The 27,794-nt window shown below is 51.3% G+C and overlaps 1 protein-coding gene across 6 annotated transcripts in view; it reads left to right on the top strand.

Annotated features, from left to right (window-relative positions):
- Positions 1-26,956, top strand: part of RCL1 (RNA terminal phosphate cyclase like 1) — a 57,230-nt gene extending 30,274 nt beyond the window's left edge. For 2 of the 6 annotated variants that reach the window (XM_049643940.1, XM_049643859.1), the window contains exons 2-6: positions 7,056-7,177; positions 7,490-7,650; positions 11,635-11,791; positions 16,495-16,598; positions 26,157-26,956. In XM_049643940.1, the coding sequence (XP_049499897.1) occupies positions 7,133-7,177; positions 7,490-7,650; positions 11,635-11,791; positions 16,495-16,598; positions 26,157-26,307 (618 nt within the window). In that variant the 5' untranslated portion in view covers positions 7,056-7,132 and the 3' untranslated portion in view covers positions 26,308-26,956. The remainder of the gene's footprint in view (positions 1-7,055; positions 7,178-7,489; positions 7,651-11,634; positions 11,792-16,494; positions 16,599-26,156) is intronic. The other 4 variants (XM_049643684.1, XM_049644084.1, XM_049644011.1 and 1 more) reach the window with 3 other exon arrangements.
- Positions 26,957-27,794: the final 838 nt, after the last annotated feature.

Raw genomic sequence — 27,794 nt, 5'->3', positions numbered from 1 at the left:
TCTGTTGAATTGATCATTGTATCATTGTATCATTGTAATCATTGTATGATCAACTTCTTTATCTCTTGTGACTTTAAAACATTTATTTATTTATTTTTATTTATTTAGAGCATGAGTGGAGGAGGGGGGCGGAGGAAGGGAGAGAATGTTTTCTTTTTTTTTTTTGAGAGAGAGAGTGCGAGTGAGTGGGGCAGAGAGAGAGGGAGAGAGAATATCTTAAGCAGGCTCCACTTCAGGCTTAGCGTGGAGCCCTGTCTCTTGTGACCTTAAAGTCTTGTTGGACTTAGTGTCTTTTGTTTGATGGAAGGTTAGTCACTCCTCCTCTCTTTTGGTTCCCATTTGCACGGAATATCTTCACTTTCAGCTTATATGTGTGCTTATATGTTAAAGCGGGCCGTTTGTAGACAGCATATAGTTGGGTCTTGTTGTTTTACCCATGCAGCAACTTTTGTTTCTTCTGATTGTGAAGGTTAATCCGTTTACATTTGAGACACTTTATTTTTAAGCCTCAAAGTGACTTCTGAGTTTACTTGCATTCTGTTTTGCAGATGGGGAAACTGAGGCTGCACCTTATGGAATTTGTATCCACATAACACTGCTCATGACGGCAGAGCTGGGATTTGAGCTCTGTCTGATCGCAGCCCGGACTTTTAACCTCTGCCTTTTCCTATAGGAAGGGAAGGCGTTGGGACTGAGCTTTGAAGGCTGGAGGCCTGTGAAGCAGAGCAAGGAGGGAATGCTTGTGCACATGTCACAGTGCACAGCGGTTCTGGGAGTGGCAAGCCGTGCAGTGTGGCCTCAGTGCAGGTTGCGCAGTGGTGTTTGGTAGTAGAAGATGGAGATGGAAGAAGTAGTGGATGATGGGGCCGGAGCCAGTGAAGATTAAAGACCACGTTGAGGGTGTTGGCTTTTGTTCCAAAGTCAGCAGTTATCTAGAGAGAGAATTTCCATGTTAAGACCATAACTTTGGTGATGCTAAAAGAACTTTTGGCTGCTTTTTAGAAGGTTCAAGTAAAAAAAAAAAAAGAAAAACATCCTATCACCTAGTGGCGACCACTTACAGGCAAAGATGCTAGAGAGTCATTGTGCCCTGAAGAGCCTGGGTGAGGGTTGCTGGTTTACAGAGATCCTGGGGGCAGCATGCGGGGGATGCCGTCACCACCTGGCTCTGTGATAGGGGGACAGGGGGGTCCTTGAGGGCGATTCTGATGTTTCTCCTGGCACCTGGATAGAGATATACGTTCTGACAGTAGCTGTGTGTTTGCCGGGGGGTGGGGTGGGGGGGGGGGGCAGTGGGGATAAGTTCAGTTCTATTTCTGCTGGGTTCGAGGGCCCTTCGTGTGGTTACAGGGAGATAGGCCTAGAAAGGAAATTAGAAATGCACACCTGTAACCTGGGGGCCAGGTGAGAGCCCAAAGTGGGTGATTTGGAGTTGGCTACTGTGTAGTGTGCGGGAGAGGCGGGTGGCGGGTGGATCCCTGAGAAGCCACTAAGACTTGAAAGCAAAAGCAAAGTGCTCCCAGGGCACCTCGGGAGCTCAGTTGGTTAAGCATCCAACTCTTGATTTCAGTTCAGATCGTGATCTCATGGCTCATAAGACTGAGCCTCATGTTGGGCTCTGTGCTGACAGCGTGGGGCCTGCTGGGGATTCTTTCTCTCTCTCTCTCTCCCTCTCTCCCTCTCTCTCTCCCTCCCTCCCTCCCTCCCTCCCTTCCTTCCTTCTCCCCTCCCCCACTCATGTTCAAGAGCACACACTCTCTCTCAAAATAAACCAAAAAAAAAAAAGGCCAAGTGCTCCCGGGAAGGGGGACCAGGGAGAGTCAAGGGGTTGAGAGGAGAATAAAGAAAATGCAGCTTCTTAGAAGTCCTGGTTGGACGCCCCCCTCCCCTGCCCGAGGAGCCCAGAGGAGTCAGCCTGAGGCTGGAGAATGCCCTGGGCAGCTCACGGCCAAGGAGGAGCTCCTTCCAGAGAGGAGGAGCCAGCCCCAAGACCACTTCCCGGCTGAGGGGTGTGACCCGGAGGGCTGTGGTGCAACATGGAGGTTGCTCTGTCAAGAGTCTTGACCGGAAAGAGAAGCAGGAGGAAAGATAAGGTGGTTACTTGCCATATGGAGATGGAGAGTGTTGAGAAGATTCCCTCCCTTTCCGAAGAAAAGGTTGGTGCTGATCTGAGTACTGCTGTTGATCAGGTAGATCTCTGGGTGAGAGGGAGGCTCATGCAGCAGGGTAGCAGTGATAAGGTGCTGGGATCAGACGTGAGTTCCGACTCTGGCTTTGTCGCTCAGGTATGACAGGATTTCGGCCCAAAGCCTTGGTTGACCCGCATGTCACTGGGCACTTTACAGACACCGTGTGGGGCTGCCGTGAAGGTTGAGTGAGGTGATAGATGCATAGTACGAGGCACTGGGCTGGTGTGTGAGTAAGCACGTGGTAAGTTGTAGCTACTGTTATTTTTATTATTATTGGAGAGGGTGTGGGTTGAAGATGGCAGGTATGCGGTGAGGACAGCTCTAAATCGAGCCGCCTGAAGGTGGTAGGAAGGGGGGTGGGAACAGTTCCGTTTTCAAGAGTTAGGTTGGGATTGAGGACAAGGGCAATAGCGGAGGTATGATGAGGCAGTGTGACAAGTGTCAGGATGTGCTGTGGCAGTGGGGTGCAGTGACTGAGGAGAAGAGCAAGTCTGTGTGACAGCAGTGAGGGCTCAGCCCGAGATGGTGACCATTATGGTGTCGGCTTTGTGACTGTGTGGCCGTGTCTGGCGGCAGTCGGCAGCCTGGAGGGCAGAGAAGAGAAGGCCAGACGGCCGCTCTCAGCTAGGGCTGAGTGTGGATGACGGGGTGAATGACTGGTGCAGGGGATAGGTTAGAGGGACTGGGGGGGGGGGGGGGTATTGTTGCAGTGACAGACGGGTGCTCCTGGCCGAGTCCTGTGGCAGGGGCTGGCCAGCCTGGAGAAGGCAGGCGGTCACGGGGTTGGAACCCTTAATGGATTTAAAGGTTGGATGTAAATAGCCCTAAAGGTTGAGTGGAAGTAGGTGTGTGTGCTGGGTGGAAGAACAAGAACTTGTGTGTGGGGAGTTGTCTTTTGGGGTCTCGGATATTGAAAGTAGTACGATTCCAGAGGCCGACAAGATCTGGGTCAGGGCAGGCATTGGAGGCCCGAGGGCTGGATGGCTTGCGCAGTGACTTGCCTGGTGGGAGTTTGACAAAAGGGAGAGATCAGGATGTCTTTTTCCCAGGGGTGGGATAGGTGCCTAAAGTCAAGTTTTATGTTTCTCAGGAGGTTTGGGCATAGTCCTCCTGGGAGGAAAAGAAACGTGGTGTGGACTGACTCTTCGGAGGCCTTGATTAGCTTGAACAGTGAGCCGTGAGGACTCGGATTAGCTGGGGAAGCCGTTGTTGAGACAGAGGGTGCCGCCCGGAGTTCTTTGCAGGAGCCCTCGGGACCAGAGGAGCCTGTCACCGAGCTTCCCGCGCTGTGACCTGTTCTCTCTGCGTGGCTCCCCTGGGGCCCATCTCAGGGCCACGCCCAGCACCTCTGTCCCCGGAGCCCCCAGGTTGGCGCACAGTTGTATGGCCTTTCTAAGGTGATGGTCTCTGTGGAGAAATGGAGATGCCGTGCAAGTAGGAAGGTTTTTTTAGTTTTCTCTTTAACCAAATACGCATGCACTTTTAGCTCAACCTTACTCTTGTTAACAGGCTCCTGTGTTTTGCCATGTAAATAACCCAGAACGAAACCCTGCTGGTGGCCGTTTGCCTCTGTTGCTGGAAAGTGCGGCAGTCGGTGGCCTTGCGCGTGAAATCCTGCCCACATTCCGGGCCGTTTCAGTTTGATTTTTCTCATTTGAGATTTGTGTCCTTCATGCTGTCTCGTGGCAGTGAGCCCTGCTCGGGGCCCATTCTCTGTAGTCTGGAAACGTGATTTGCAGAGTGTGCTGTTTGTTTTGACACAGTCTTGTGGTAACGACATGGGTTCCACGGAGGCTGTCACGCTGGGGTCTCCCCGAATGGTGTCCCGCGTGTGCACACGCCCTGTGAGTGAACCTTTGATGAGGACACTGGGAGGTGGGGAAGGCTCGGGGGTTGTGCGGAGGAGACGGAGAAAGCCGGAAGAGCCCCGGGCGGCGGGCCGTCCCTCCCTGCTTCTCCCTCCCGTGTTCTTTGAGCCTCCCTGTATAGAACCGGCGCCAGGAAGACCCCGAGGAACTCCTCGTGTGGGGCCGGGGCTGGGACCCCTGAACCCTCCTCCCAGCTCCTCGGGGAAGGAGCCACGGTGCCCTTGCTCAGATTCCTGTCTGCAAACCAGATGTGAGCTGCCCCTCTCACGGACACCCCAAAGGAATGTGGGTTTGAACTGAGATCGCCTTCCTGGCCAGTTTTGGAGCCTGGGAAAAAAAGAGCCGCCTTCGGCAAAACGCTCTAGCTGGTTTTGTGGTTTTTGTAGTTCCAAGTCCGGTTGACTGTGGGTCTGAGCTTGGAGGTTGTACTCCCCATGGGAGGGCCGGGGTTAGAAGAGCCGGCCCTGCTCTTGTGGCTTTAACTGAGGGCGCGTCTTTTCCCTCCCTGACTGGCCAGGTCCTGGGCAGGAGCTGGTGTGGGTTCCTGCCAGCAGCTGTGACTGGATGGTGCGGTTACCCTTTATTTAATGCCACCCACTCTCCTCTCCCCCTGCCTGAGGGGGGTGGTGGGGAGAAGGGGGACGCTCTGTTTCCAGTTTGTGGTGCTGTCCCAGAAGCTCATGATTTGGTACCTAAGAGTCAAATGAAGAAGCTGGGGTAGAGGCCCAAGATGGCAGTGAGTTAGAATTTGTAGGACAAACTGGTTTCCTTTCTCTGATTGTAGGGAAGGTACGTAGAGCATCAATTTGCATCTCTCTCTTTCCACACCCACACCCGTGTGTGCCTTCTCTGACCTGGAACGCCAGTGAGGGATAGTAGGGCCTAGAACTGTGAAATTGTCTCTCCCGGTTATGGGAGTTCTTAATATGGTATTCACGTATGGGCTTCAGAAGGTTCACATTCTCCTGAAACTGCCTGCAAAATTACGTGGGCATGTTTCTTGAGGGAGGGGCCGTAGCTTTCATCAGGTTCCCAGAAGGATCTCTGATTCCTGAAAGGATAGCAGCCTCTGCTTTGAGATTTGAGTCTTGGGCCTGAAAAGCAGTGACTGGCATTCGTGGGGTTCCCACCACACACAAGGCATCGCCAGGCATTCACGTGCATTCTTTCTTTTGAGCCTCTAAACCCTGGTGGGGGGGGGGGGAGAGTATTTTGATTATCCCTCTCTCACTGATGAGGAGGTGGGGCCCCTCATGTGTCTAGCACACTAGACACAGAATGATGGTTCACTGGAGCTGGGACTTGAACACGGATGGTCCGATTCTGGAACTCAGCCTCCACACCGCGCTAGGTGGTTCCACAGTGAGTCTGGGGTGTAGCCGCCCTGTCCCTCTGCACTGCCAGGGTTCTGATGTAGGACTCCACTGGCCCTGAGTTGGAACAGTTACCCACCTGGTTTCCACATCTCTGGAGGGGCTGGAGGGAGGAGGTTGTCTTTGTGAGGTCAGATCTGTTTAATTTGTATCTCCGTTCTGTGACTCAGTTGTGCTCAGTGTAAGCTCCGGAACTAGGAATCCATGGCCCTGGCCCCTGGGGTCACCTTGAGCATAAGATCAGTTATTAATGTACCTGAAAGGATTTTGGAAGCCGTGGATGCCGTGGGATTATGTCAGGACAGTGGCGTTGGTGCTCTCCTTAGGAGAGTGGACAGCCTCGGGCTCAGAAGGACAGCACCTGCCCGGTCCAAAGGTAGGAGACCCGGCACTGTTTATCTCAGCTGCCTGTGGTCAGAAGTACATTCTGGACAGAGGTGGTGATGTAACCGGGCTTGGTGTGGGTATTGAAAAATTCCTCTTTGCTCTTTCCCCATTTTAGGTTTGCCCTTTGTGTCAAGTCAAATATTTATCGAGTGTTTCTGAGTACAGAAATAGGGTGTGAGAGTCATCGGAGAGCTCTGCTCTGTACAGAAGCAGAGCCCCTCTCCTTATGGAATGCATGGTCTTGTTGACGGGCAAGGGCAGCACGTGTGTGGATGAAGAGAGGCGTATGGTAAGGTCAAGAGGAGACCACAGCCCGGCACTGGCTGGAGGGTGTTGGGGAGAGAAGGGGAGCTCGGGGCTGGGACAGTGAAGGGAGGCAGTTCAGGTGGAAGAATCTGGACAGTTTGGGCGAGTGGCGGGGTGCCGAGGTGGGGACGAACCCTGAGCAGACTGATCATAAGATCTGGGAGGACCCGGGCTAATTGGCAGAGTCTCACCGCCCTGAGGAAAGGTTGATCTTCCGGCGAAGGTGCCAGACGGATCAGAAAGCGGAGCTGGGTGCCAGCCGCGTTCTTTGCAGTCTCTGAGCATTTTGTTTCTGCAGCTCGAATGGAAATGGAATATGTTATTGACAGTAATTTTTGAGCAGCTGGGCTGGACTGGGCAGACCACACCCCCTGTTCTCCCTGTTGGAGTTGCTGTGTGGGGTGTGTATTGGGGTAGTGGGAAGATCACATGTCCTTACTCGTCCATTTCTCTAGGCTCTTGTCCCACGTGCGTAGCCACCTCTTGACTGAACGTCGCGCATCGAAAGTGCTCCGTGCTGAATTTTTGATTCGTGGGGTTGAGGAGAGCCGGTCTCCATAATGAAGTCAAATTTTAGGGAATTGTTTCCACTTCCTTAAAAACCAGCCTTTTCGCTTGAGTTGCTGATGTCTTTCTCCTTCTCTCTCTGGGGGTGCCCTGGTGTAAAAGTGCCAATTATCAGTATTTTGACTGTAAGGTAGCAGTTGTGAGGAGCCTGTCTTGTCCACAAAAGGAGTAATTGATACTTAAATAATTGAAAATAGGCTCTGTTACAAAAACACCCTGTTTAGATCTTTATAAACAGCTACTGTACTGTCTTTCACTGATCTTTTTCTGCTTTTCCTGTCAACAGAACGGGGGGCGGGGGGGGGGGGGGGGGGGATTGGGATTGGCCCTGGTGAGCCCCAGGGTGGTGTCTGTTCTGGCCTCAGGTTCTCAAGGGACAGACTCATCGGTTCCAGCAGTGGGGGGTGGTCAGACAACAAACACTTCAAAGCGAGCTCGGCTCATGCCAGACAGACAGGCGGTCTTCTTCTCTTGTTCCAGAATTGAGGTGAACCATTTCTAGGGGAAGGGAGGGGCATTGGGTAGGAAGTCTAGAGCAGGGTTGGGAACTTGTTATTTTATACTTTCCAACTCTCTATATCTGGGTGTTTCTCACTGTGATCTTTTTATATAATAATAATATAAAAGTTATATACTAATACGATAACAATGGATGGAAATGCTCTAAAAGTTGAGTTAAAGTGTTACCAAGTTAAGCGATTAAAGACGGGTGCAAAGTAGAATGGCATTGGGAGCCCCGATGTGTTACAGTTCTGCGGGTAGCTGCTGGCTTCAGAACTGACTTCCCTCTGTCCTGGAGTGTGAGCAGGACGCACCCTTAACTGCAGACCGCAGGTACTCCGTGCGTGTGTCACCGCAGATGGCAAACCGGATCGTGGATTCTGCAAGGAGCATCCTCAACAAGTTCATCCCCGATATCTACATTTACACAGACCACATGAAAGGAGTCAGCTCTGGAAAGTAAGTGTGCACGTCCAGAGCCCAATTCTGCAGCTACCCCAGCCTTTTTCCAGTCCTGTTCTGATCGAAATGACAGCTGCCAGCTGTGCTACAGGGCAGCCAGAGGGGAATGATTTCAGAGTTAATTTCCTCCCGACTTACTGCCATCGTCACCTGCAGGCATCTTTGGAGCGCCTGCCGCATGGAAAGTGTCACAGTGGCCAGTGCTGGAGATGAGGGGTCCAGACCCTGGCCTGGGGGAGTTAAAACCCAGGTGCTTCCAGCTTTAAATCACATCTGTTCCCACAAAAAATTAAACGAAACAAGTTCGGGGCACCTGGGTGGCCCAGGTGGCTGAGCGTCCGACTGTTGATTTTGGCTCAGATCATGATCCTGGGGTCGTGGGATCGAGTGCCAAGTTGGGCTTCTTGCCGACAGTGTGGAGGCTGCTTGGGATTCTCTCTCTCCCCCCTCTCTGTCTCCCCCTCTCCTGACTTGTGCGCGCTCTCTCTCGAGCTCTCTCTCACTCTTAAAAAAAAAAAAAAAAAAGTTTATAAAGTAAACAAGTTCTCCCACCCTGAGTAAATAACAGTTTAGGGGAAAATGTCCTCTGCCACTGGTCCCAGCCAGTTGGCTTCCCTCTCCATCGAGTGGAACAACACTCTTAGAGCCAGAGAGGGTTGTTATTGCAGATTGGAATTGGGTTTAATTAAACCTTTGTAGAAAACCTCACTTTAGAAAATAAAAAGTTAATGATGATCTGTGTAATGAAAATACTTGTTTTAGGCTTTTGGTTGTATATTTAGAAACCAGTAAGTTAGGCAAGCAATTAAGAACTAATTTTTTTATTATGGAAATGTTAAATACACAGAGAAGTTGAAAGGCTAGCACAGTGAACACCTGTGTATTCCTTCTACTTCTAGTTAACAGTGACTGTTTTGCCAAATCGGCTTTACTTGTGTGTGGGTTTTCTGTGTTCTTGTTTTTGCTGAATCATTTCAATGTGAACGACAGGATCACTAACGCTGGGGAGTCTGCAGCTTGTAGGCTGTGTCTCCTAAAAATAAGAACATCAGGGATTGACTTGTGAGTTCAGACCTCGGTGTTTCTCTGAGCAGGAAGTAGCACACACCCACCCTTGTCCGCGGCCCTTGGATCTGAGCTTTGTTTTGACTTCGGCCGAAGAAGGAGAGCGCAAAGGAGGGGTGAGGGTGATGTGGCATTTCTGACCTTGATAAGGCCCATGGGAGTGACGAAGGCGATTTCAGCCACGTGGCAGTGGCTCGTAGTTCAGCGCTGCAGAGGTGAAGACATTGGCGGCTGTAGTTGGGAAAGGATTTGTGTGCACAGCTGGCCCTTCCTTTGGTAGTTGGGAATGTCAGTGATGGTCCTGGACCCCTTTGGGGCACTGCTCTGAAACCACCGGTGTCTTCCTCACTCGTATGGTGGGAGTCATGGTGCCGGCACCGTTAGGTCACCGTAAAGATGGAGCGATCACCCGCGTAAGCCACTAATGCAATGGCTGGCACGTAGTAGGTGCTGCAGAAAAGGTTCCCTTTCTCTTCCCTTCTTGGCCATTCTCCGGGGAGGGGGATCACAGAGCGGTGGGGGAGGATCAGTGCAGCAGCAGCTGTCTGAGGGGTCTGGCCTCTGGCTCCACCAAAGGGTGGCTGAGAATAGAGCAGAGCGGGCTTGAGGCCGTGCTGCCCCCGGCTGTGGTGCAGCTGTTTGTAATGCCATCGACTCAGCTGACCCCCGTGTGCAGTTCAGTCCTGTCCTTGCTGAGGGTGAGTAGGAAGCTCACATGGGGATCAAGATGTGGGCGTGATGGAGATTCGTGGGTCATCAACTCCAAGCCCCACTTAAAAAAATTACGTGTAAGAGCAATGCATAACATCAGGTGAGTGTTTGTTTTCTACATCTCAAGCTGCAGAGGACTCATGGTGACCTTCCTTGTCTGTAATGGAAGTGTAAAGCCACAGGGGGGTATTCTCCTCTTCGAGTTCAGCGGGGGATCCCTGTAGTGAGGTTTGCTGCTGACTCTAAGGCTGAGAGAGCGGGTGCTGAGGCCCGGAAGCCCGGGGACCAGAGGTTCCGGGTGGTCTGAGTCAGCTCGTTGACCAGCGTACGCATTTGCCCGTTGGCCCATTTTGATCCTCGCAGTCAGGACCTTAAAAAAATCTGGTCCTTTACCAACTGGGAAGTTTTGGAGGCTGTCACTTGCAAACTGTACTGATGCGGATGTTCAGTGAGGTCGCCTGGTGACCAGCTGCTCTGTCAGCATAACAGGCCCGAGGACACACACACCCCAGGTTGGAGGGGAGATACTGGAGGAATGCACACGGAGCTTCGTAGGCTCTCGAGTCCTTTGTTTTTCCTACAACAAATACAGCGTTAAATGGAGCCGTTTCGATTAAACATGAAGTTTATTGGAACAATAACTACACACACTTCAAAAATTTCAGAGATGGAAGAGTCCAGAATTCTTGGGAACTGCAGGTGAGCGGGTTGAAGCAGGGATGGCAGCATATCTTCTGGTTCTGCGTCCCTCTGTTTTCCACTCTGCAAGCTCTCGTGGCTCCGCCTGTACCGCTCAGGGAGCTGGTGCCGCGCCTTCCTCCTGGTCAGGTGACTCGAAGGCCACTTCAGCTTGTCCCGTGGCGTGATGGCTGGGTGGCGCGGTGTCCACTGTAGAGCACGAGTCGGAGCGCCCAGAACCTTTGTCCTCAAAGGTGTTAGTTAGTAGCCCTTGGCTGTGTAGACACCATTTTCTTTTAAGAAATTTAGGACTGACCAATATAGTTCTCTCATACAGTGAGCTCACTTAGTGCGTTTGAAACACTATTAATTTTATGATTTTATGCACAGTTTTTCTGAAGCAGGTATCTTGGCTAGTCTTGTGCTGGACACGTAGAAAGTGCTTCAGGAACACGTGTGTTGAATTGGGTTAAAGGAGGCACGTGGGTGCCGTGATTGCATGTGGAGTGTACATCTGGGACGTACACATTTAAAAGGCACCGGGCAAAGTAGACATCTGTGAGATGTTAAATTTGGAACTTTTAGGGGAGAGAGACTTGTTTTTATTGTTTGTGGACCGATTTTGTTTTGTGTCAGACTGGTTGTCGCTGAGCTCTCTAGGAGCAGGAACACTCGTGTACGTGGTGCCCCACGTCCTGTCCACAGAAGCTTTCCGCCACATGTTTGTTGGGGTGCGTGAACAAATGAGTCAGCAGTGATTCTGGACAAGAAAGGCGTTAGCTTCTGGCTGTTGGTTAGTAGAAACACAGCAGAAGAGGACGCGGTGCTAGCTGGTTATCTCAAATGAATTCTGAGGTGGGGATGTTCCTTCATCCGAGGTGTGCCATCCCTGGGCCTCTTCTGGCTCGTGTGGTACTTCCTCATCACGGGGGATGAACAGCCTGATGTTTCAGGTGGCCTCCAGGCCGCTCCTTCCTTCTGGATTGGTTGAGGGCCCAGTACTGTGGTAGAGAACTCTCGTAGGCTTTGGAGTCTGGAAGACCTGCCTTCGAAACGCGTCTCGGTCACTTGCTGGCGGTGTGGACTTGGTGCAGGTTGCTTTGTTTCTCTCCTGTTACATGGGATGGTAATACTTACCTTACAGACTTACAGTGTCAGACCCCTAGCTCAGAAATTGGCCATCAGTAGGTGCTTGATATCTGGTAGCCCTTGTTAATGCTACTTTATACGTCGATGGTGACAAACTCTCACAGTGGGGTCTCTCACAGGGTAGGCGTCGGGGGAAAGAGGGGGAAGGCAGGGCCGGTAGGAGAAGCAGTGCAGACTCGGGCCTCCTTTGGTTCCGCCCTGCATGCTCTCGCTAAGTCATTTGTATTTCTAGTGTAAGGCGGTGGGAGTGCTGGCAAGGCTTGGTGTGGCCAGACAGAAGGCCATCAGAAAGATGTTTGTGTTCTCTTTCCTTTTGCGGGTGGATGTGCACCCCCCACTTTATCAGCCGTACTCACGTCCATGCCTTTGAATCTCCAGGTCTCCGGGTTTCGGGTTGTCACTGGTTGCGGAAACCACCACCGGCGCCTTCCTCAGTGCCGAGCTGGCCTCCAACCCCCAGGGCCAGGGGGCTGCCGTGCTTCCGGAGGACCTCGGCCAGAACTGCGCCAAGCTGCTGCTCGAAGAGATCTATAGGGTACGTCTCGGCCTCTGCAGGTCTGGGAGCGGTGCCATCAGGGAGCGGTTCGCTGTCTCTCATTCTTACTCCTTAGCAACTTTCTTCTCCTCTGAGGGCTTGAGCCAAGGAATTAACTTCTTCCTGTGCATTCAGCAGTTTAGCATTAACTAGTTTAATAGATGAGGTAAGCTAGTCAGTGAGCAGAGATCCAGCCCCTCTGGTTTGGGATACAGAGCAGGTAAGTTTAATGGGGAGAGGAAAGAACTGGAACAAGAGAGGGAAGGTAAAAATGGAGCACATTTGGTGGTGACTGGCCAGGTGAAGAGCAGACACTGCCTTGACCACACAGGTGCCTTCTCCCGGCTCCCCCAGTCTTGCCGTAGGGGAATGGGGGTGCGCTCTTCTCAGATTTCTCAAGAGAAACTGGAAATCTGGATTTGTATGTGACAGTTCAGATAGAAAATAATATCGACAGGCCGCATTGTGCAGCGTGCTCTCAAGCACAGAAGAATGTCTTGGGAAGGCAGTCCTGCGTCCAAGCGTGGTCGGGGCTTGGAAGGGTCCGCGCACGGGACGGCGGGAGTGGGACATGGCCTGCCCTCTCTGTCGCCACGGTGCTTTCTCTGCCCGTCCAGACAAGCGGCACACACGCTGTATGTGCTCACATGCTGTTCCCTAAGATAGTTGAGGTGACCTCAGAGAAGCAAGGAAGAAACTAGGAAGGAAGGAAAAATGATGGCAGGAGAAAATAAGATGAAGCCACCTGAAAATACATTCTTCGTGACCTTACACGCTTTATTTAGTGGGGAGTCCCAAATCTGGCTCCAGGGTTTGTTACCCTGCACTACCTTTTGTCTTGGTTCCATGTCAGGAAGCCCAGGCTTTCCCTCTGACGTGCAGAATCCAGGCTCTGAGGGACGGTCACTGCCCTGCTGTGGATGCGAGGGCCCACGTTTCGGAACTGAGCACAAGTGGGAACCATACTCTGGGTGATGCGCTACCAGATGGCGTGTAGCATTTGTAACCTGTCTTTCTTCTCTAGCTGAAGGGCCTTTCGTCTCTGTATTTGTCTGTGTATTTATTCTCGGACACTAGACATCTCTGTGGTACTTTTCTGGAGTCTCCCGGGGAAGCTTTGCCGTGTTTAAAGCAGCAAAACTCACATGGGAGCCCAGTGAAGAAATAAGACCAGTAAGGCGGGTAGAGTGGTGATTTTTTTTTTTTTTTTCTTTCCTTTCTTCCTTTTTCCACTGTAGCTGATTAACCTCTGAGGTAGGGTGATGCTTGGGCCATGGGTATTGATCCCTGTACAGGCCTCACTAAGGAAAACAGCTTATTAACGCCGTCTACTCCCCTGATCCAAGTCAGCATTCTTGAAAATATGTTACCGGTCCCAGGGTGGAACAAGTAAGAATGAACTGTTTCTTCAGAGTTGATTAAAATTTCCAGGTCTGAAATGGCTCTATTTAACGTCCATCTGATTAAAATGGAGGACAGACTGTACCTGTCTGCGTCAGAGTGCCTCGATCGTCTGGCCTCCGCTTTTTTGATGCTAAACCAGCCCAACGTTTGGTGCTACATTCAGTGATTTTTGAAAGATGGGTGGTAACCGGAAGCTGGGAGTGAACGATCGAGAGCTCGCTCTGCCTGTTACTTAGTTCAGGAAGATTGTCATCTCGGCATTTATGAGGGAAGACTGCATCCTGTGGTGACTGGCAGGCGCTCTCTGTGACTGTGGGGACGCTGCTGTCTCTTTCTAGCTGACCTGGGGGCATCAGAAGCATCACGTTACAGAATAGCCCAGTGGGGACCCACGAGCACAGCTGGAGTGTATGTTACATCCCTGTAAAGAGCAGATTGTAAGCCTCTGGGTGAGAGCACAGCCCATCGTCAGTCCACCCGAGAGGAAATGTGCAATCTGGATTAGGTTATTTTATTTTATTTTTTCTTTACGCTCCAGTTAAGTTCTGTTTTATACCATCGCCTTATGCCTGGACCAGGTTTTTTGCCTTTGTTTTTAACCATTGAGAAAACTGTGTGTGTGTCTGTGATCCTTAATTGTCAAAAGGATGAAAACGCTTTATGCTTTCCTGAATAATTTTTCATAGGTGTGTGATATGATATGGTTTAAATGAGTCATAAAATCCATCCCTTGGGGACACCTGGGTGGCTCGGTTAAGCGTCCAACTTCTTTTTCTCGATATCAGCTCAGGTCACGATCCTATGGTTCGTGAGATCGAGCCCTGTGTCAGGCCCAGCATTCCTGTGCAGACAGCGTGGAGCCTACTTGGGATTCTCTCTCCCTCTCTCTGCCCCTCCCCTGTACACACACAGTCTCTGTCTTTCTCAAAATAAGTAAATAAACCTAAAAAAAAAATCCATCCCTTGGAGGGTCCCGCTTATTTTTTACCAGCGTTTTAACCCTCTGGGCTAATCCCTCGTTTCATTTATGTCTCCTCTGTTCCCAGGCCCCCTTGATTACGCCGCAGGCTCTCTGGGGCTGCGTTTCTCATCTGCCTTTCGTTGCCACCACCTGCTGCCCTCCTCGCGTCCGCCTGCCTCTCTAGTATCTTCTGTAGACCAGGTCTCCCCCTGAGATACTGATCTGATCGATTCCCCCCTGTGCTCAGAGACCTTCTCCAGCTTCTCACTTTCCCAAGATAAAGTCAAAACCCTCAACCTGGTTAGAAAAGCCAGTCTGTGTACGTCCTCTTCTTCCCATGGTCTCTCCTTCTCCTCTGCAGACAGCAGGCAGCCACTTCGCTGGCCTCCTGGCTGCTCCTTGCTGGCCCTGGGTCCAGTTTCCCCCGTCCTCCTGCTGTCCCCTCCAGGGCCAGCTCCCGTCCCCCTCCCCAGAGCCTCCCTCTGCTGCCAGCTGGGTGACAGCCCTCTCCTGCCCGCGTTGGCAGCCCCAGTGGCCACACCCCCTCTGCTGCATAGCACTGGCTCCACTTGAATTGTCCCCATTCCTGCCCCTGTATCATCTTTGCCACAAGACCAGAGCCACTCAGTACAGGTTCTACACCCCGTGCCTCGGGGGTAGTCCCGTCACTCCCTCTGTGGTATCCTGTGCGCAGACCCTGACATATTTATCGCACTAAAATATCGGTCCAGCACGTACTAGAAGTCCGTGAGGATGGTAGAATAGCAACACAGTGATAAGAAGGAGAGACTGAAGAGAACAGTTTAACTTTAGACAGTTGTGAGAGGGAGCAAGTTCTGTCAAACAGAGTTAGTTTCCTTGGGCCTCCTGTTCTCCATGTGGGTCAGGTTTTCCTTTGTAGATGGAAATACGTACGCAGTAACTTCTTAAAATTTGCTAAACGAGGTGAATATTGTCCTTTACTATCTCCAGTGGTTTGCGAAGAGCAGTGGATTTTCATAAAGGCCAGCTGTAGCAGAAACCCCTTTATTTTCTGACTGTTGTCACAGAGTGTGACACAGAGAATGAGTGTCTGTGCCTGAAAACTGACTTATCCGCTACCCTGCCCCCACTAACAGAGGACAGAGGCGTACCCACATAAACAGTGGGTGCACAGTCCGAGAGAGCCTCGCCGTGGACAGGGATGCACTCTGTTAGAAACCGGGTTTCTTACTGTGACGTGTGCCAAATACATAGAGATCCAGGGTCATCCTGCTTTCATTGTGGACAGTGTTAAGTTTGAATGGTTCGAAATCAAATTACCCCAGGAGGAATGATGAGAGATCAAGACAAATTTAAGGGCACAGATGTCAACAGCTGTCATGCAAGCCTCTGCTGAAGCAAAATGGCGGCAGAGGTGGACAAATTCAAGAGCGAAAGAAGAAGGGCAACCAAAGCAGTTGCACCTCAGGAGAGAGTTTTGGTCTGCGTTCTGATACGGAAGAAAAGGAAGGAGGAGTTGGGGGGAGGGGAAGAACGCACCCTCAGTAAGAACTGAGGGGGTGATCATAGTCGTTGCCCAGGTTTAAGGCGTGCACAGGGAGAGGTGGAGGCCCCTGGAGCGTGGCCGGCCGTTTCTGAGTGTGACAGAGTGTGTGCACAGGTGGTGCCCGTGGAAGGTGATGTTCCATTCACGTCACCTTAACTGTGGTGCTCCGTGACAGATCAGATCAATAGAAGCAACCTTCATTTAGCCCTGGGTATTCAGCTATGGAACCGAGTGCACGTTTCTGCCCGTATGTCCTGCCACGGCTTTAGTTCCAAAGGCAAAGTGGTGTTTTTCACTAGATGCGCCTCAGTAGACTTGAGTGTCTATTCGTTCTCATAGTCTCCGCGATTGCAGTTCTTTTTTTTTAAATTTTTAAAAATTTTTAACGTTTATTTATTTATTTTTGAGAGAAAGAGAGAGAGACAGAGTGCAAGCACGAGAAGGGGCAGAGAAGGAGACACAGAATCCAAAGCAGGCTCCAGGCTCTGAGCTGTAGCACAGAGCCTGTCGTGGGGCTCAGACTCATAAACAGTAAGATCATGACCTGAGCCGAAGGATGCTCAACCCGCTGAGCCACCCAGGTGCCCCTGCAGTTGTTTTTATTAACTGTTTACCCCCTTGAAGTTAGTTGGTATAGGATCGCTCTTACAAGACCGGTATTGTGTTTCATTATTGCTTGAACTCTGTTGCCTGCTCGTCTGTGCTTCGGATATTCTGGGCGTCTGTGGTTTGTTTCCTTCTCTCTGTTTTGTTGGTTTTCCATTTTCCGGTCGGTAGAACGATTAATCTCGAAAGTGTTTGTGTTTACAGGGTGGATGTGTTGACTCGACCAACCAGAGCCTGGGTCTGTTGCTCATGACCCTTGGACAGCAGGATGTCTCCAAAGTCCTGCTAGGACCGCTGTCTCCCTACACGTGAGTCGTTTTTCTTCCACCTCGCGCCGTGCCATCCAATTCAACCTTGCAGCTGCACAAAACCACCCGGGTGTCGTACTGCGTGTAGCTTGTGGCCGTGAACGCTTGCTCGTACCATTGCTTACATGAACCGGAGGTTGTCACCCTAAACCCGGTATTTAACGAGGATTTTGCTTCACATCCTTTCTTGTAGCTTCATCATTCCCGTGTGTCATTCCCATGATATGAGAGTTACGTGAGAAATACCAGACAGTTCTTTTGTCTGTGCTTTAGACTTTGTTTCCGTTTTAAAGGTAAACTGGTTCTGTTAATAGCTTGGATTTTGTTGTTCTTTAAATCCCTCTTTTCCTTAGCTGTGGCAAAAAGGACTGTCTTTTTGTCCAAGATGATAGGGTGTGAGCAGGCTGGAAAGCCGGAGGAAGAGACAGAGTTCGTAGGCATGCTGCTGGACTAGCGGGAAGTTAGAGGGGTGAGTTTGAGGCTGTGGGTGTCCTCCAGAGTTGACGGCTAAGGCATTAAAGCAAGCACTCTCCAAAAAGAGCAGCTCTCAGAAGACTTCAATGATACACGGCACAGGGGGAGAAGCATTTCCCACTGATAGTACTTGAGGTTGCCGTAACAGCCTGTTGGAGCGCTGATGTCTGCGAGTGTGTACTTATCCACTCGAGATCATTCGTACTCATCTGTGAGTGGGGAGCAGGGCCGGCTGGGCCTCATGGGAGGAAGTTTTCAGGTAGATATGAGACTGAACTGTCCTTTTTCGGTTATCATGGTACCGATGCTGTATGTCTGAAAGGTACAGTACTGTGATAACTGAAGAATGATGGTGCCATCACATTGAGAGAGGGGGCGAGCACAGCCATGGGGTGCTGCGTTCTCCGCCATGGCTCCAGGGGCCTGGAGACAAAGAGCTCAAAAGACATTCTTAAGGAGGCTTCTTCTTCTTTTTTTTTTTTTTTTGATTAATGGGGGGAGGTTGTTTTGAACAGGGAGGTGGAAGAGAGAGAGTCCATTCTGTTAACAGTGGGGGAAGACTGGTAAGCAGGAAGCCGGTGAGGACCACACGGTCTCCCAATAACTCATCTAAAGTATCTCACAGGACATGGGACCCGAAATTGAGTAAATGGCACACTCACACCGGGGGTCAGCATTGCTGAGATAGACTTGGTAATTCAGGCATTCGGAGAGGAGGAGGTCAGGGCTAGGAGCACAGCACTCCCGAGTGCAGAGATTTGCTTCCCGGAGAGAGTTTTCTGGAAGCTGCTGACAGTCTGCGGCCGCCATGGCCCCTTCAGCCGGGCAGCCGTTCTCACCGCTGCTGCTTTGCCCACGTCTGTCCGCCTCAGGGCAGCAGAAGGCCTCCTGCTCACACAGCACCAGGCCCTGTTTTCAAATGCATGTGGTCGTGGGCCATGGGGTTTGGCAGAACGTGGCATGAAAAACGGAATGTATGTTTTTATTTTTCCTTGACGGTTTTTTTTCTTTTGGAGATTTTTTTTTTTTCTTCAGTTTGGCTACAGGGCCTTTATAATCTTTTCAAGTCAGCAGCCCCTGTGGAGATGGCCAAGATGTGACTGACGTTTTTAAAAGTTCCTGTGTCCTCCTTGACTCACTTTTCACCAAACATTAATTGCAGTGTCCTGTCTTCCAGAAACCTTGCCTAAAATTATACCGTCTCCTGGGAAAACAAAGCGGTCTGCTCTGAATGGAGCTTCAGAGGAATAGGACAGATTGTAAAATTATGTGTTTTAAGACTTGGGGCTCGGACTTACAGGACATTTGTCCTCTGGGTTACCTGCCTCCCAGGGCTTCATGTAAGAGGGGCTGCCATGGGTGGGAAAGGACTGCCTACCTTCTTTTCGGTACTTTCTGGTAAGCTAGCATTAGGGTGGGGGTAAGGAGGTTTGTTTTTGAAAGCTGTATTTTTGAAAGGATCTGTTTAGGATCCTTTTTTTTTTTTTTTCCTTAATTTTATTTATTTGTTTTTGGGAGAGCACAAGTGGGGGAGGGATAGAGAGACGGGAACAGAGGATCCGAAGCGGGCTCTGTGCCTACAGGCTGACAGCAGCAAGCTCGACGTGGGGCTCGAAGTCACAAACCGCAAGATCATGACCTGAGCCGAAGTCGGACGCTCACCCGACTGAGCCACCTGGGCGCCCCTGTTTGGGATCCTTTATCCTCGTGGAAGGCTCTGGTGGTCCAAAGTGACAAAGGGGCAAAGGTGGGAAGAAATATATGTCCTTCAGGGACGCAGCAGGCGAAGCTAACATCGTACTTGTATACGGCGAAGGGTGGAAAGGGATGGAATCCGCAATGAGGACAGCCACACTTGGGAGGAGCAGTTTATCCTAATCCAGTTCAGGAGCTTTTGAGGTCAAACTGTCGCACTTAGTTTTATGCGCAGTTAAAGTCCTAAAAGTCCGTTTTCTGAAACCTCAGATTTCTAATGAAAACCAGAAGCAAGACCCTCTTTGGTTTAAAGAAATGTATTCTGGCCCTTTGCACATTTTGATTTTTATAGACAGCTTTTCAAATGTCTGTTGACAGAGCACTGGGAGTAAGTAGGATGTTTTTTCTTGCTTTCAAATCCTTTCTGGAAAATAAGGGTCTCTGTGTTCTTCTTTTCCTCTTCCCTCTGTCTTACTTCAGGAGATTGCCGTTGGCTTCCTGTGTTACTTGAGAAAGTAAGTCTGTATGTGTGAAATTCTTCAGGAAGGCCAGAGAGATTTTTTTTCCCCGTAGAATAAAATAGTGTTGGATGGCATGCCGGTACGTGTATGCTCTATTTCTGTTGACTTCGTTGAGTTTTAGATAGTTAGAGTTGGCGGTGGTGGTTCTGCCTTTCCCTCAAAACGCTTAACTTTACAGTTTAGGGGAGGATTTACACTTCATGTGAAGCAGGTTTAACAGCAAGGGAAATACTAATGAGCATCTTAATTGGCGCTTTTGGGAATTGTTCACGATCGGGGGCTGCGGTTACCAGAGCGTTCTGCGTCCTGCCGGTGCGCAGGCATCAGAGCCCCCCCTGTGTGCGTTTCAGTTCTGGCTCTGCCCTGGAGCACGGGAGACCGTGGACAAGGCACTGAGCGGGTCTGCGCGTCTGTGTCCTCGGTAGTGAAGGTGGCTGAGCGGTCCTGCGGCCCTGGGTTTGTGGAGGTGGTATGAGACTTTAATGAGGTCGGGTACCTAGTCCTCCCAGCCGTGCGGTGTGCCTGACAGAGCTCAGTCTGTGCTGAACAGCGAGGTTCCTGCCTCCACATCCCCTCTGTCTGGGAAGTCCAGTGTCCCGCTAAGGTCACTTTGGACACCTGGAGGCCTAGTAAACTTGCGTTGGGTATTCTCAGGCCTGAAGTCACCGTAAATTGTCTGTTCAGCGACTCTAAATCTGTGTCCGTTATGAGCAACTTCCTGCAGTTGTTTTACTAAACAAACCATTCCCGTCTTACGTACTATTCCCGAGAATTGTGTAGGTCGGTTTCTTTAACAAGCACTTACAGTATTTACTGTTGTCCAGATGTTGTTTGAAGTGCTTTCAGAATATGAATTCACTTAGTTTTCATGATGACCCTATGGGGGGGTGGGGTGATAAAAGCAGGTAGGTACCCTTCGCTGTCCATCTTACAGGTGGGGGGTTGGGGCACAGAGAGGTGGAGCCACGTGCCCGGAGGCACATGGGTCAGCCGTGGGGTTCTGACCGAGACAGTCTCGTCCAGAGTCCCTGCGTCCCTGACGCACTGAGCTCTTGTGTAAGAGCTGGGATTGCATCCACGTTGCTGGGCTCCACGCACTTTGCTGCCTGGGGCAGGGTGCCACGCCACGTCTTTTCAGAGTCCTCGTTTCAAATTCTGCCGTAAAACGATCTCCTTCTATCTTTAGTTCGAAGTCTAAAATAAATCATGCCACTTTGTTTTTTTCTAACTTGAATAAATGACCTCTTTCCACTGCTTGTGAAGAGCTGGGGAGCCAGAGCCTGGTGTCCCTTTTGTCACTGACTGATGGGGACGGGGGGCTCCCGTCCCATGTGTGGTCTGGCGCACAGCCTGCGAATGACGCCCGGCTGTTTGGGTCCAGTCGCTCAGTTGCTGTCTGGAAGCTGGCGGGGCGCCGCCGCACCTCACGTTTGGGGGTGCCTGCGGTGCTGCAGGGCCCTGGCACTCTTATCACACGGTCAGAGCCCCAGCACGGAGCTGGCATACGGGAAAAGCACGCGATATCGTCAGTTTTCCAGATGAAGCAAAATTCGGTTTGTGAAGGCAGCAGGAGGCAGGGAGCCAGGCTGGGAGAGATGTGGGTCCCAAGGCCGAGTTCGGCCGAGAGCTCACGTTCACTCTCGGAACAGAGGCCAGCGGGCTTTGGGAAAGCCGCTGTTTGGCCACAAAAAGCACCGCCAGTGTGTTTTTTAAAAGCTGCTGTGTAATGACTCTGGGGACCCCATTGAGCAGGTTCTCTTCCTGTTCCCGCGTCTTTCCCCTCCACTTGCAGAGCAACGCCCGAGGCCTGAGAAGCAGGCAACCCTAATATCGAAGTGCCTTGGTGGAGCAGGAGGCGGGACCGTCTGTCCGGGTTGTGTCTGTGGAGCGGCCCGAGAGAGCGCTGTCCCGCGACCTCTCATCGCCTCCGTCAGGCTTCTGAAGGCAACGGGGGCTGTGTTTCAGAGGTGGGCCAGCCGCCTGGCAGGTCCCGGGCACTTGGGGCTCGGGGGGCAGGTGAGCGGGAGCCCACTGGCCTCCACCTGGTGACCAGCAATGGTGGCGGAACAGCCCCCACTTGGCAAATAGACAGGAAGGCTGCTCTGTGTGCTCCAGGATTCTCTGAAACCTGCTTGTCAGACGGACTGGAGGCTTTCGTGGAAAAGGAGGTTGTCGTTTTCGGTTTTGTTCTTCTAAAAACAAATCACTTTTTCCCGAACAACAACCAGAGAAGCTCACGGCAGGTACGGTTGTCTAAGTCAGGGGTTCGGACCTTCGCGCGGGAGTTGTGTAGGAAGAATCCCAGCCACCTCTGCAGGTACACGGAGCAGTGCAGGTGGTCGCCGCTCCGCTGAGGGACAGGGCTGCCGTGAGCGCGCTGCACGTCACTCCCGGCTGGCCGGCGGCCGCGTGCTGTGTCCAGCAGGCGAGGGCGCGCGGTGCGCCGTTGGCGTCCGGGGGAGAGGGAAGGGCGGGAGTGGGGCCTCTCGGGCCCGGGTGCGGGCGGCGGAGAAGGGCGCCGGCCGGCGAGGATGTGACTTGGTTAATGACTTGTTTCATCCCTTCAGGAGACCGTTAAGATTTAACGTCGCCTGTGGTTAGGGTCTCGGCTTCTGGAGAACCGGGCCGGAGGCGGGAGGACATTCCGAAGGCTGCCCCCAGCCCCGCAGGCGGGCTTCCTCAGCCGGGCAGGCGGGCCGGCAGAACACCTTGTAAAACGTGGACCCCACCAGGTCCAAAGGCCGCAAATACCCTGGAGCTGCAAATATGCAGGCCTGCATCCTTCTCCGGGAGCCCAGGAGCGCGCGGGGGCCCCTCGGGGATTCTGCCAGCTGCCCAGGGGGTCTGGGTTTTCCAGCACAGTCGACTGATTCACGGTGCGGCCGGTCGGGGAGGCCCTGGGAGCGGAGCGTGCCTGGGCTGCGTTAGCGCTCAGGCCGAGAGAGAACAGACTGTTTTCTCCTTAGAACGCAGACGGGGTGAGGTGGCTGTGCCCTCCCCCTGGCTGCCAGCTGGAAGCTTTGCCCACGGATGCAGCTTGTTGATCCGTGGGTTTGATGTGTTTGTTTTCTCTCCTGGGACAGGCTCGGGGGTGTGGTGAGGCTGGGACAGAGAGCGAGAAACTGAAATGTTCAGTTGGTGAGAAGACCGGGAAGCCAGCAGGGGAAGAAGCGACTTCCCCTCCCTGCCGGGAGTGTGGACGGCACTTGTCAGGACAAGCCCTGGCTCCTGACTTCCTTTTGCTGCCTCCTCACCCAGTGGTGCCCAGCAGCTGGAGTGGCTGTGAGCAGTAGACGAGGTCTTTGCCCCGGAGGTGCTTTACCCAAAGGGGACGGGGCACTTGTGAGCCCATGGCGCACGAGCAGTAATCGGACACCACGAGCAGGGCCGGGAATGCTGTCCTATCTCAGAGAGGTTGCCGGCCGGGGAAGCCTCGCCGGAGAGTTGGCAGATGGGATGTCACTTTATTTATTTTTTTAATTCCTTTAATTTTTTAATGTTTATTTATTTTTGAGAGAGAGGCAGAGAGCAAGTGGGCGGGGGGCGGGGTGGGGGGGAACAGAGAGAGAGAGACAGGGAGACACAGAATCCGAAGCAGGCTCCAGGCTCCGCACTGTCAGCACAGAGCCTGACGCGGGGCTCGAACTCACAGACCGTGAGATCATGACCCGAGCCGAAGTCGGACGCTCAACCGACTGAGCCACCCAGGTGCCCCTGGGCTGTCGCTGTAAAGATGGAGATGAAGAGACAGCCGAGAAGCGAGGGGCTTTCCTGCGAGCGCACCCCATGCACCAGAACTGCTTTCTGGGGTACTCTTTCTTCTCTTAGTCCCTGAAATGCTGGTCACGTCAGCCGGACGGGGTGAGGGATTGTCCCAGCCCCGTTTCTCCTTTTTGCCCTTTCTCTCCTGTGTAGGTGGAAAGACAGAGGCACAGGAGGGGGTGGAAAATGCACCCCAGGAGGTGCCCCGCGCTCAGTTGTGTCTACACTGTGTGAGCGCGGGAGCCAGGTTCAGTATGTCTTCTGAACTTCACAAATACCGTATATATGTATTCTAATCAGTGGTGTTGAGATATGATTCACGTGCCACACAGTTTGCCCATTTAAGGTGTGCAGTTCAGTGGTTTTTAGCATATTCACGAAGTCGTGTAACCATAACCACAAGTTTAGAACATGTTGGGCACCGCAGGTAGAAGCCCTCTGCCCGTTCACAGTGGCCCCCGGCCCTCCCCATGCCCGGCCTGGGCCCCGAGGCCCCGGCCAACCACTGGTCTGCTCTCTGCCTCCAGGGTCGGCCTCTTGTGGCCACTTCACATACATGGGCTCCTGCAGCGTGTGGTCTTCTGCGTCCGGCTTCTTCCCTAGTGTCAGGATTTCAGAGTTTGCGCTGTGGCTGGGTCAGTGCCGCCTTCCTTTTCTAGGCCGAATAATCCGCCGTTTTGTGTAGGCACTCAGCAGTTGATGGGCATTCGGGTTGCTTCTGCCTTTTTGACTGTTTTTGAGCAATTTTGTCGCAGACCTTTGTGTCAGGCCTTTGTGTGGGCCTGTGCTGCATTCCTCCTGCGCACGTACCTGAGAGGGGAGTTACTGGGTCATGTGGTAGCTTCTTATTTAGGATTTAACCGCCAGACTGGGAACACAGCGTGTTCCCTTCCAGCCAGCAGCGAACGGGGGTTCTAACTGCTTCACATCCTCACCCCCACCTGTGTTCTCTCTTTTTGATTGTGGCCCTTCTATAGGGTGTGAGGTGGGACCCCATAGTGGTGTTTTCATTTCCCTCATGACTAATGATGTTGACCATCTTTTCACGTGCCTATTAGCTATTTGTAAGGCTTTGGAGAAATGTCTATTCACATCCTTTGCCTATCTTTAATTGTATTTCTTGTCTTTCTGTTTTTGTTTTCTGAGTTGTAAGAGTTCTTTATATAATCTCGATACCAGACTCTTATCAGGTATATGATTTGCAAATATTTTTTTCCATCCTGAGAGCTGTCTTTTTACTTTCTTCATAATGTCTGTTGATGTCCAAAAGTTTTTAATTTTGATGATGTCTCATTTTGTGTGGCTTTTTTTTTCTTTTCTTTTATCACTCTGTGTTCGGTGTTGTATTTAAGAAACTTGGGGCGCCTGGGTAGCTCAGTCGGTTAAGCGTCCAACTTGAGCTCAGGTCATGATCTCATAGTTCGTGAGTCTGAGCCCCGCATCAGGCTCTGTCAGGCTCAGAGCCTGGAGCTTGATTCGGATTCTGTGTCTCCCTCTGTCTCTGCCCCTCCCCCACTCACGCTCTGTCTCTCTCTCTCTCTCAAAAATAAACAACAACAACACACAGAAACCAATGTCTACCCCAAGATCATGAGGATTTACTGCTGTTTTCTTCTGTGACTTCCATAGTTTTAGCTGTTCTTAATCCATTTTGAGTTAGTTTTTATGTATGCTGGGAAGAGAGGGTCCAACTTCATCATTCTGTATGTGGAGTCATTCAGCACCATTTGTTGAACAGATTATTCTTTCCCCATTGAATTATCTTGGCACCCTTTTTGAAAATCAACTCACCATAAGTATGTGAGTTTATTTCTTGACTCTCAATTCTTTCGCATGGGTCTTTATGTCTAGAATCAGTCTTTTGAAAGCTCTTTAGGTGATTCCATAGCAGGCCCATTAGAGGCATCTGGCCAGGATAGGGAGTTTGGATGGTTCATTTGGGGGGCAACACAAGGTTGCTGGATATTTCATTATAGACATGCAGACCATCTCTTTTTAACTAAGCCAGTATTCCCAAACTTGCCTGAAAAGAATCACTAGGGTTACTTGTAAACAATAGATTTCTGGCCCCTGTGCCCTGGGGAGATGGGGCCTGGTAAGGGGTGGGGAGGGCCTGTCTTTGTGTTGGCCTGTGCTTCCAGGCTCTGCCGCTGGACCCTTGTTCCCTACCAGTTGTTAGTTGAGTAAAACCTTCAGGAACTTGTGTGTTCAGTGAACACTCCAGGTGAGTCTTCTGGTTGGGCCAGCTTGGGGAGATGTTGAGTCGGCTAGGGCAGACCAGTAGAAGTCGCTTACCTGTCCCATGGTCCTTCCGCGCAATTGCTGTTCCCAGGGTGCTGTTGGGATGCAGCCATCATTCTGTCTTAAAGGAGATGACAGGAAACCACCCCGTGAAACTCCTTGTCATGTTTACTGTGAGCTCCTCCCTGGCCTCCTGCCATATACACACAAATCTTGTCATATCCAAGTTTCTCCCCCCCACCCCCTCCTTGTTTATTTAAATTTCCATAGTACTTTTAAAGAATATTTAACTTGTCTCCCTCACTAGATTGAACACTTCATGACAGAAGGGATTTTTTGTTGACTGCAACATCCTCAGCACCAAGGACAGTGCCTGGTACATAGCAGGCACTCAGTAAATCTGTGTGGAGTGAATGGAAGGGTTTTGTTGCGGTTGAGGAGCAAAGAGAAAGACTTTGCTCTATTTTGGCATCTTCTTGGTTTTACCTCATGATGCTGCGAGTCACGGGAGTACATGTTTCTCTGCCTGCGCTGCTCAAGACTAACGCTGTGTTTATGTCCCCTCAACTGCGTGGGACCGAATGACTTCTGTGTCATGTACTCACCTTGGACCTTTTAAAAATGTGTTTATCTTGTATCGTGTGCATCTCTATAGGCTGTCTAAATCCACTTTGGAAACTGGCAGGCTGTGAAGAAGTACTGTTCAATGAGCTTTGATGAGCAGTTCTTAATTTTAGATATTCTTGATCTGTGAAAGTAAAAGCTTGGGTTCTATGTGGGGGAAGGAGAATTTGTTTTGAAAATCGAATTCCTTTTTCACTCCTTCCTCCTTTTTTTTTTTGTTTTTTTTTTTTCTCCTTTTCAGGATAGAGTTTTTGCGGCATTTGAAGAGCTTTTTCCAGATTATGTTTAAAATTGAAACCAAGCCATGTGGCGAAGAACTCAAGGGTGGGGATAAAGTGCTGCTGACCTGCGTTGGCGTTGGCTTCTCCAACCTTAGCAAGACCCTCAAGTGATACTGTCACAAGATGAGGCCCCAACGCCTACAAACAAAACAGACGCTTGCCACGGACACCCAGGGGGACCAAGTCCAAATTCATCCAGGACAGGAGAGCCTCTTACCTTAAGGATTTCTTCATTTTCCATTAAAAACAAAGTCAGAACATTTAAATAAAAGACCTCTCTGTGTCATGTGGTTTCTAGCCGTTTCTGCAGTGGCATTGACACTCCTCAGGAAGCCCAGTCACGACCAGAGCTCCCGTAGCCCACGGGGAGGAAGAACGTGCCTTCAGGACACAGCTGTGTTGCTGGAGCAACCGCGCCCCTGCATCTCCGCAGGGCTCACTCCGCCTGCACCCCCGGCTTCTGTCGTGGCGCTGTTCTCCAGACCTGCAGGGTCCGTTACAGTTTCTTCTGCGAGGACTGACCACTTTGAGCCTCGGTTTCTGGGTAGGGATTAAATGAGACCATATGGGTGGAAGCTCTTTATGTGGAACGCACGTGTCAAAAATCGATAATGTGAAACTAATTTGTCCCTCGTCTTGTGAACGGACTGATACCTTGGAGGCAGCTACCACTCTTCTCCGGTCCGTCACGTGTATATGTGGGGGGGATGAGTGTCTGGAGAGGGCAGGGCTCGATTAAACTTATTGGATATTTTCTGTATCTCAGGTGTGATGTAGATTTTATTATCTTGTTAAGAAAATTCAAGAAGGGCATTTTATTCCATTGAAATGTATAATGTAACGACATTGATCTCCTGATTTAAACTTCTGTGTATAATAGTGTCAGAATCTGGAGTTTTACCCTACTTGCGAGCTAATAAGTTAGGTTATTACTGTTCCGTGGGTGCCAGCAGAAGTCCCGCGAGTCTTGCGTCAGAGACAGAGAATTTTACTACCTGGAGCGCAGCAAGCAGCATGAGCTTCATGTTTGTGTCGCTTTCCCTGCCCCCTGCTGACGTGGAGGGACCCCAGGCAGACAGATGCCACGGGAGCAGCAGTTTGCATCACCGCCAGTGAGGTCCGCGAGCCTGGAGGCTCCACCTCTTCCGGCGAGCCTGCTCTTCGTTCCCGATGGGGTCGTATCTGCACCCCTCAGGATTGCTGGTCCTGCAAAGCTTCTCTGGCAAGAACATGCAGGAACACCCGGCCCGTGCTGGGATGGCCCTGACAACGAACAGAGTCTACACCTGGTGTGTGTACGGGGTCACGGTTGGTAGGCAGGAGCAGACCTAATTCTTTCAACTCGGATTCCCAGTGTTATTCTCCAGCTGGGGGCGGGCGGCTTTTGAAGTAGGGAGAGGGCTTTGCCCCCTAGTCGTCTTCCATGTAGGCCTGACGTTGAAGAAAGCCAGGCCATTTTGAACCGTGGCATGGCATTTATGGAGAGCTTCCCGTGATTGTTTTCTTTTACGCGTAAGACGTGAACACGCCCTTAGCAGCTTAGAATAGCGGGCGTCTTCGTGCGTGTATCTTAGAATAGCGTGCGTGCGTCTTCGTGC

Source organism: Panthera uncia, chromosome D4, assembly GCF_023721935.1.
Source record: "Panthera uncia isolate 11264 chromosome D4, Puncia_PCG_1.0, whole genome shotgun sequence".
In the NCBI taxonomy this organism is placed as follows: domain Eukaryota; kingdom Metazoa; phylum Chordata; class Mammalia; order Carnivora; family Felidae; genus Panthera; species Panthera uncia.
The sequence above is the reverse complement of the archived record's forward strand: the minus strand, read 5'-3'. Positions and strand labels throughout refer to the sequence as shown.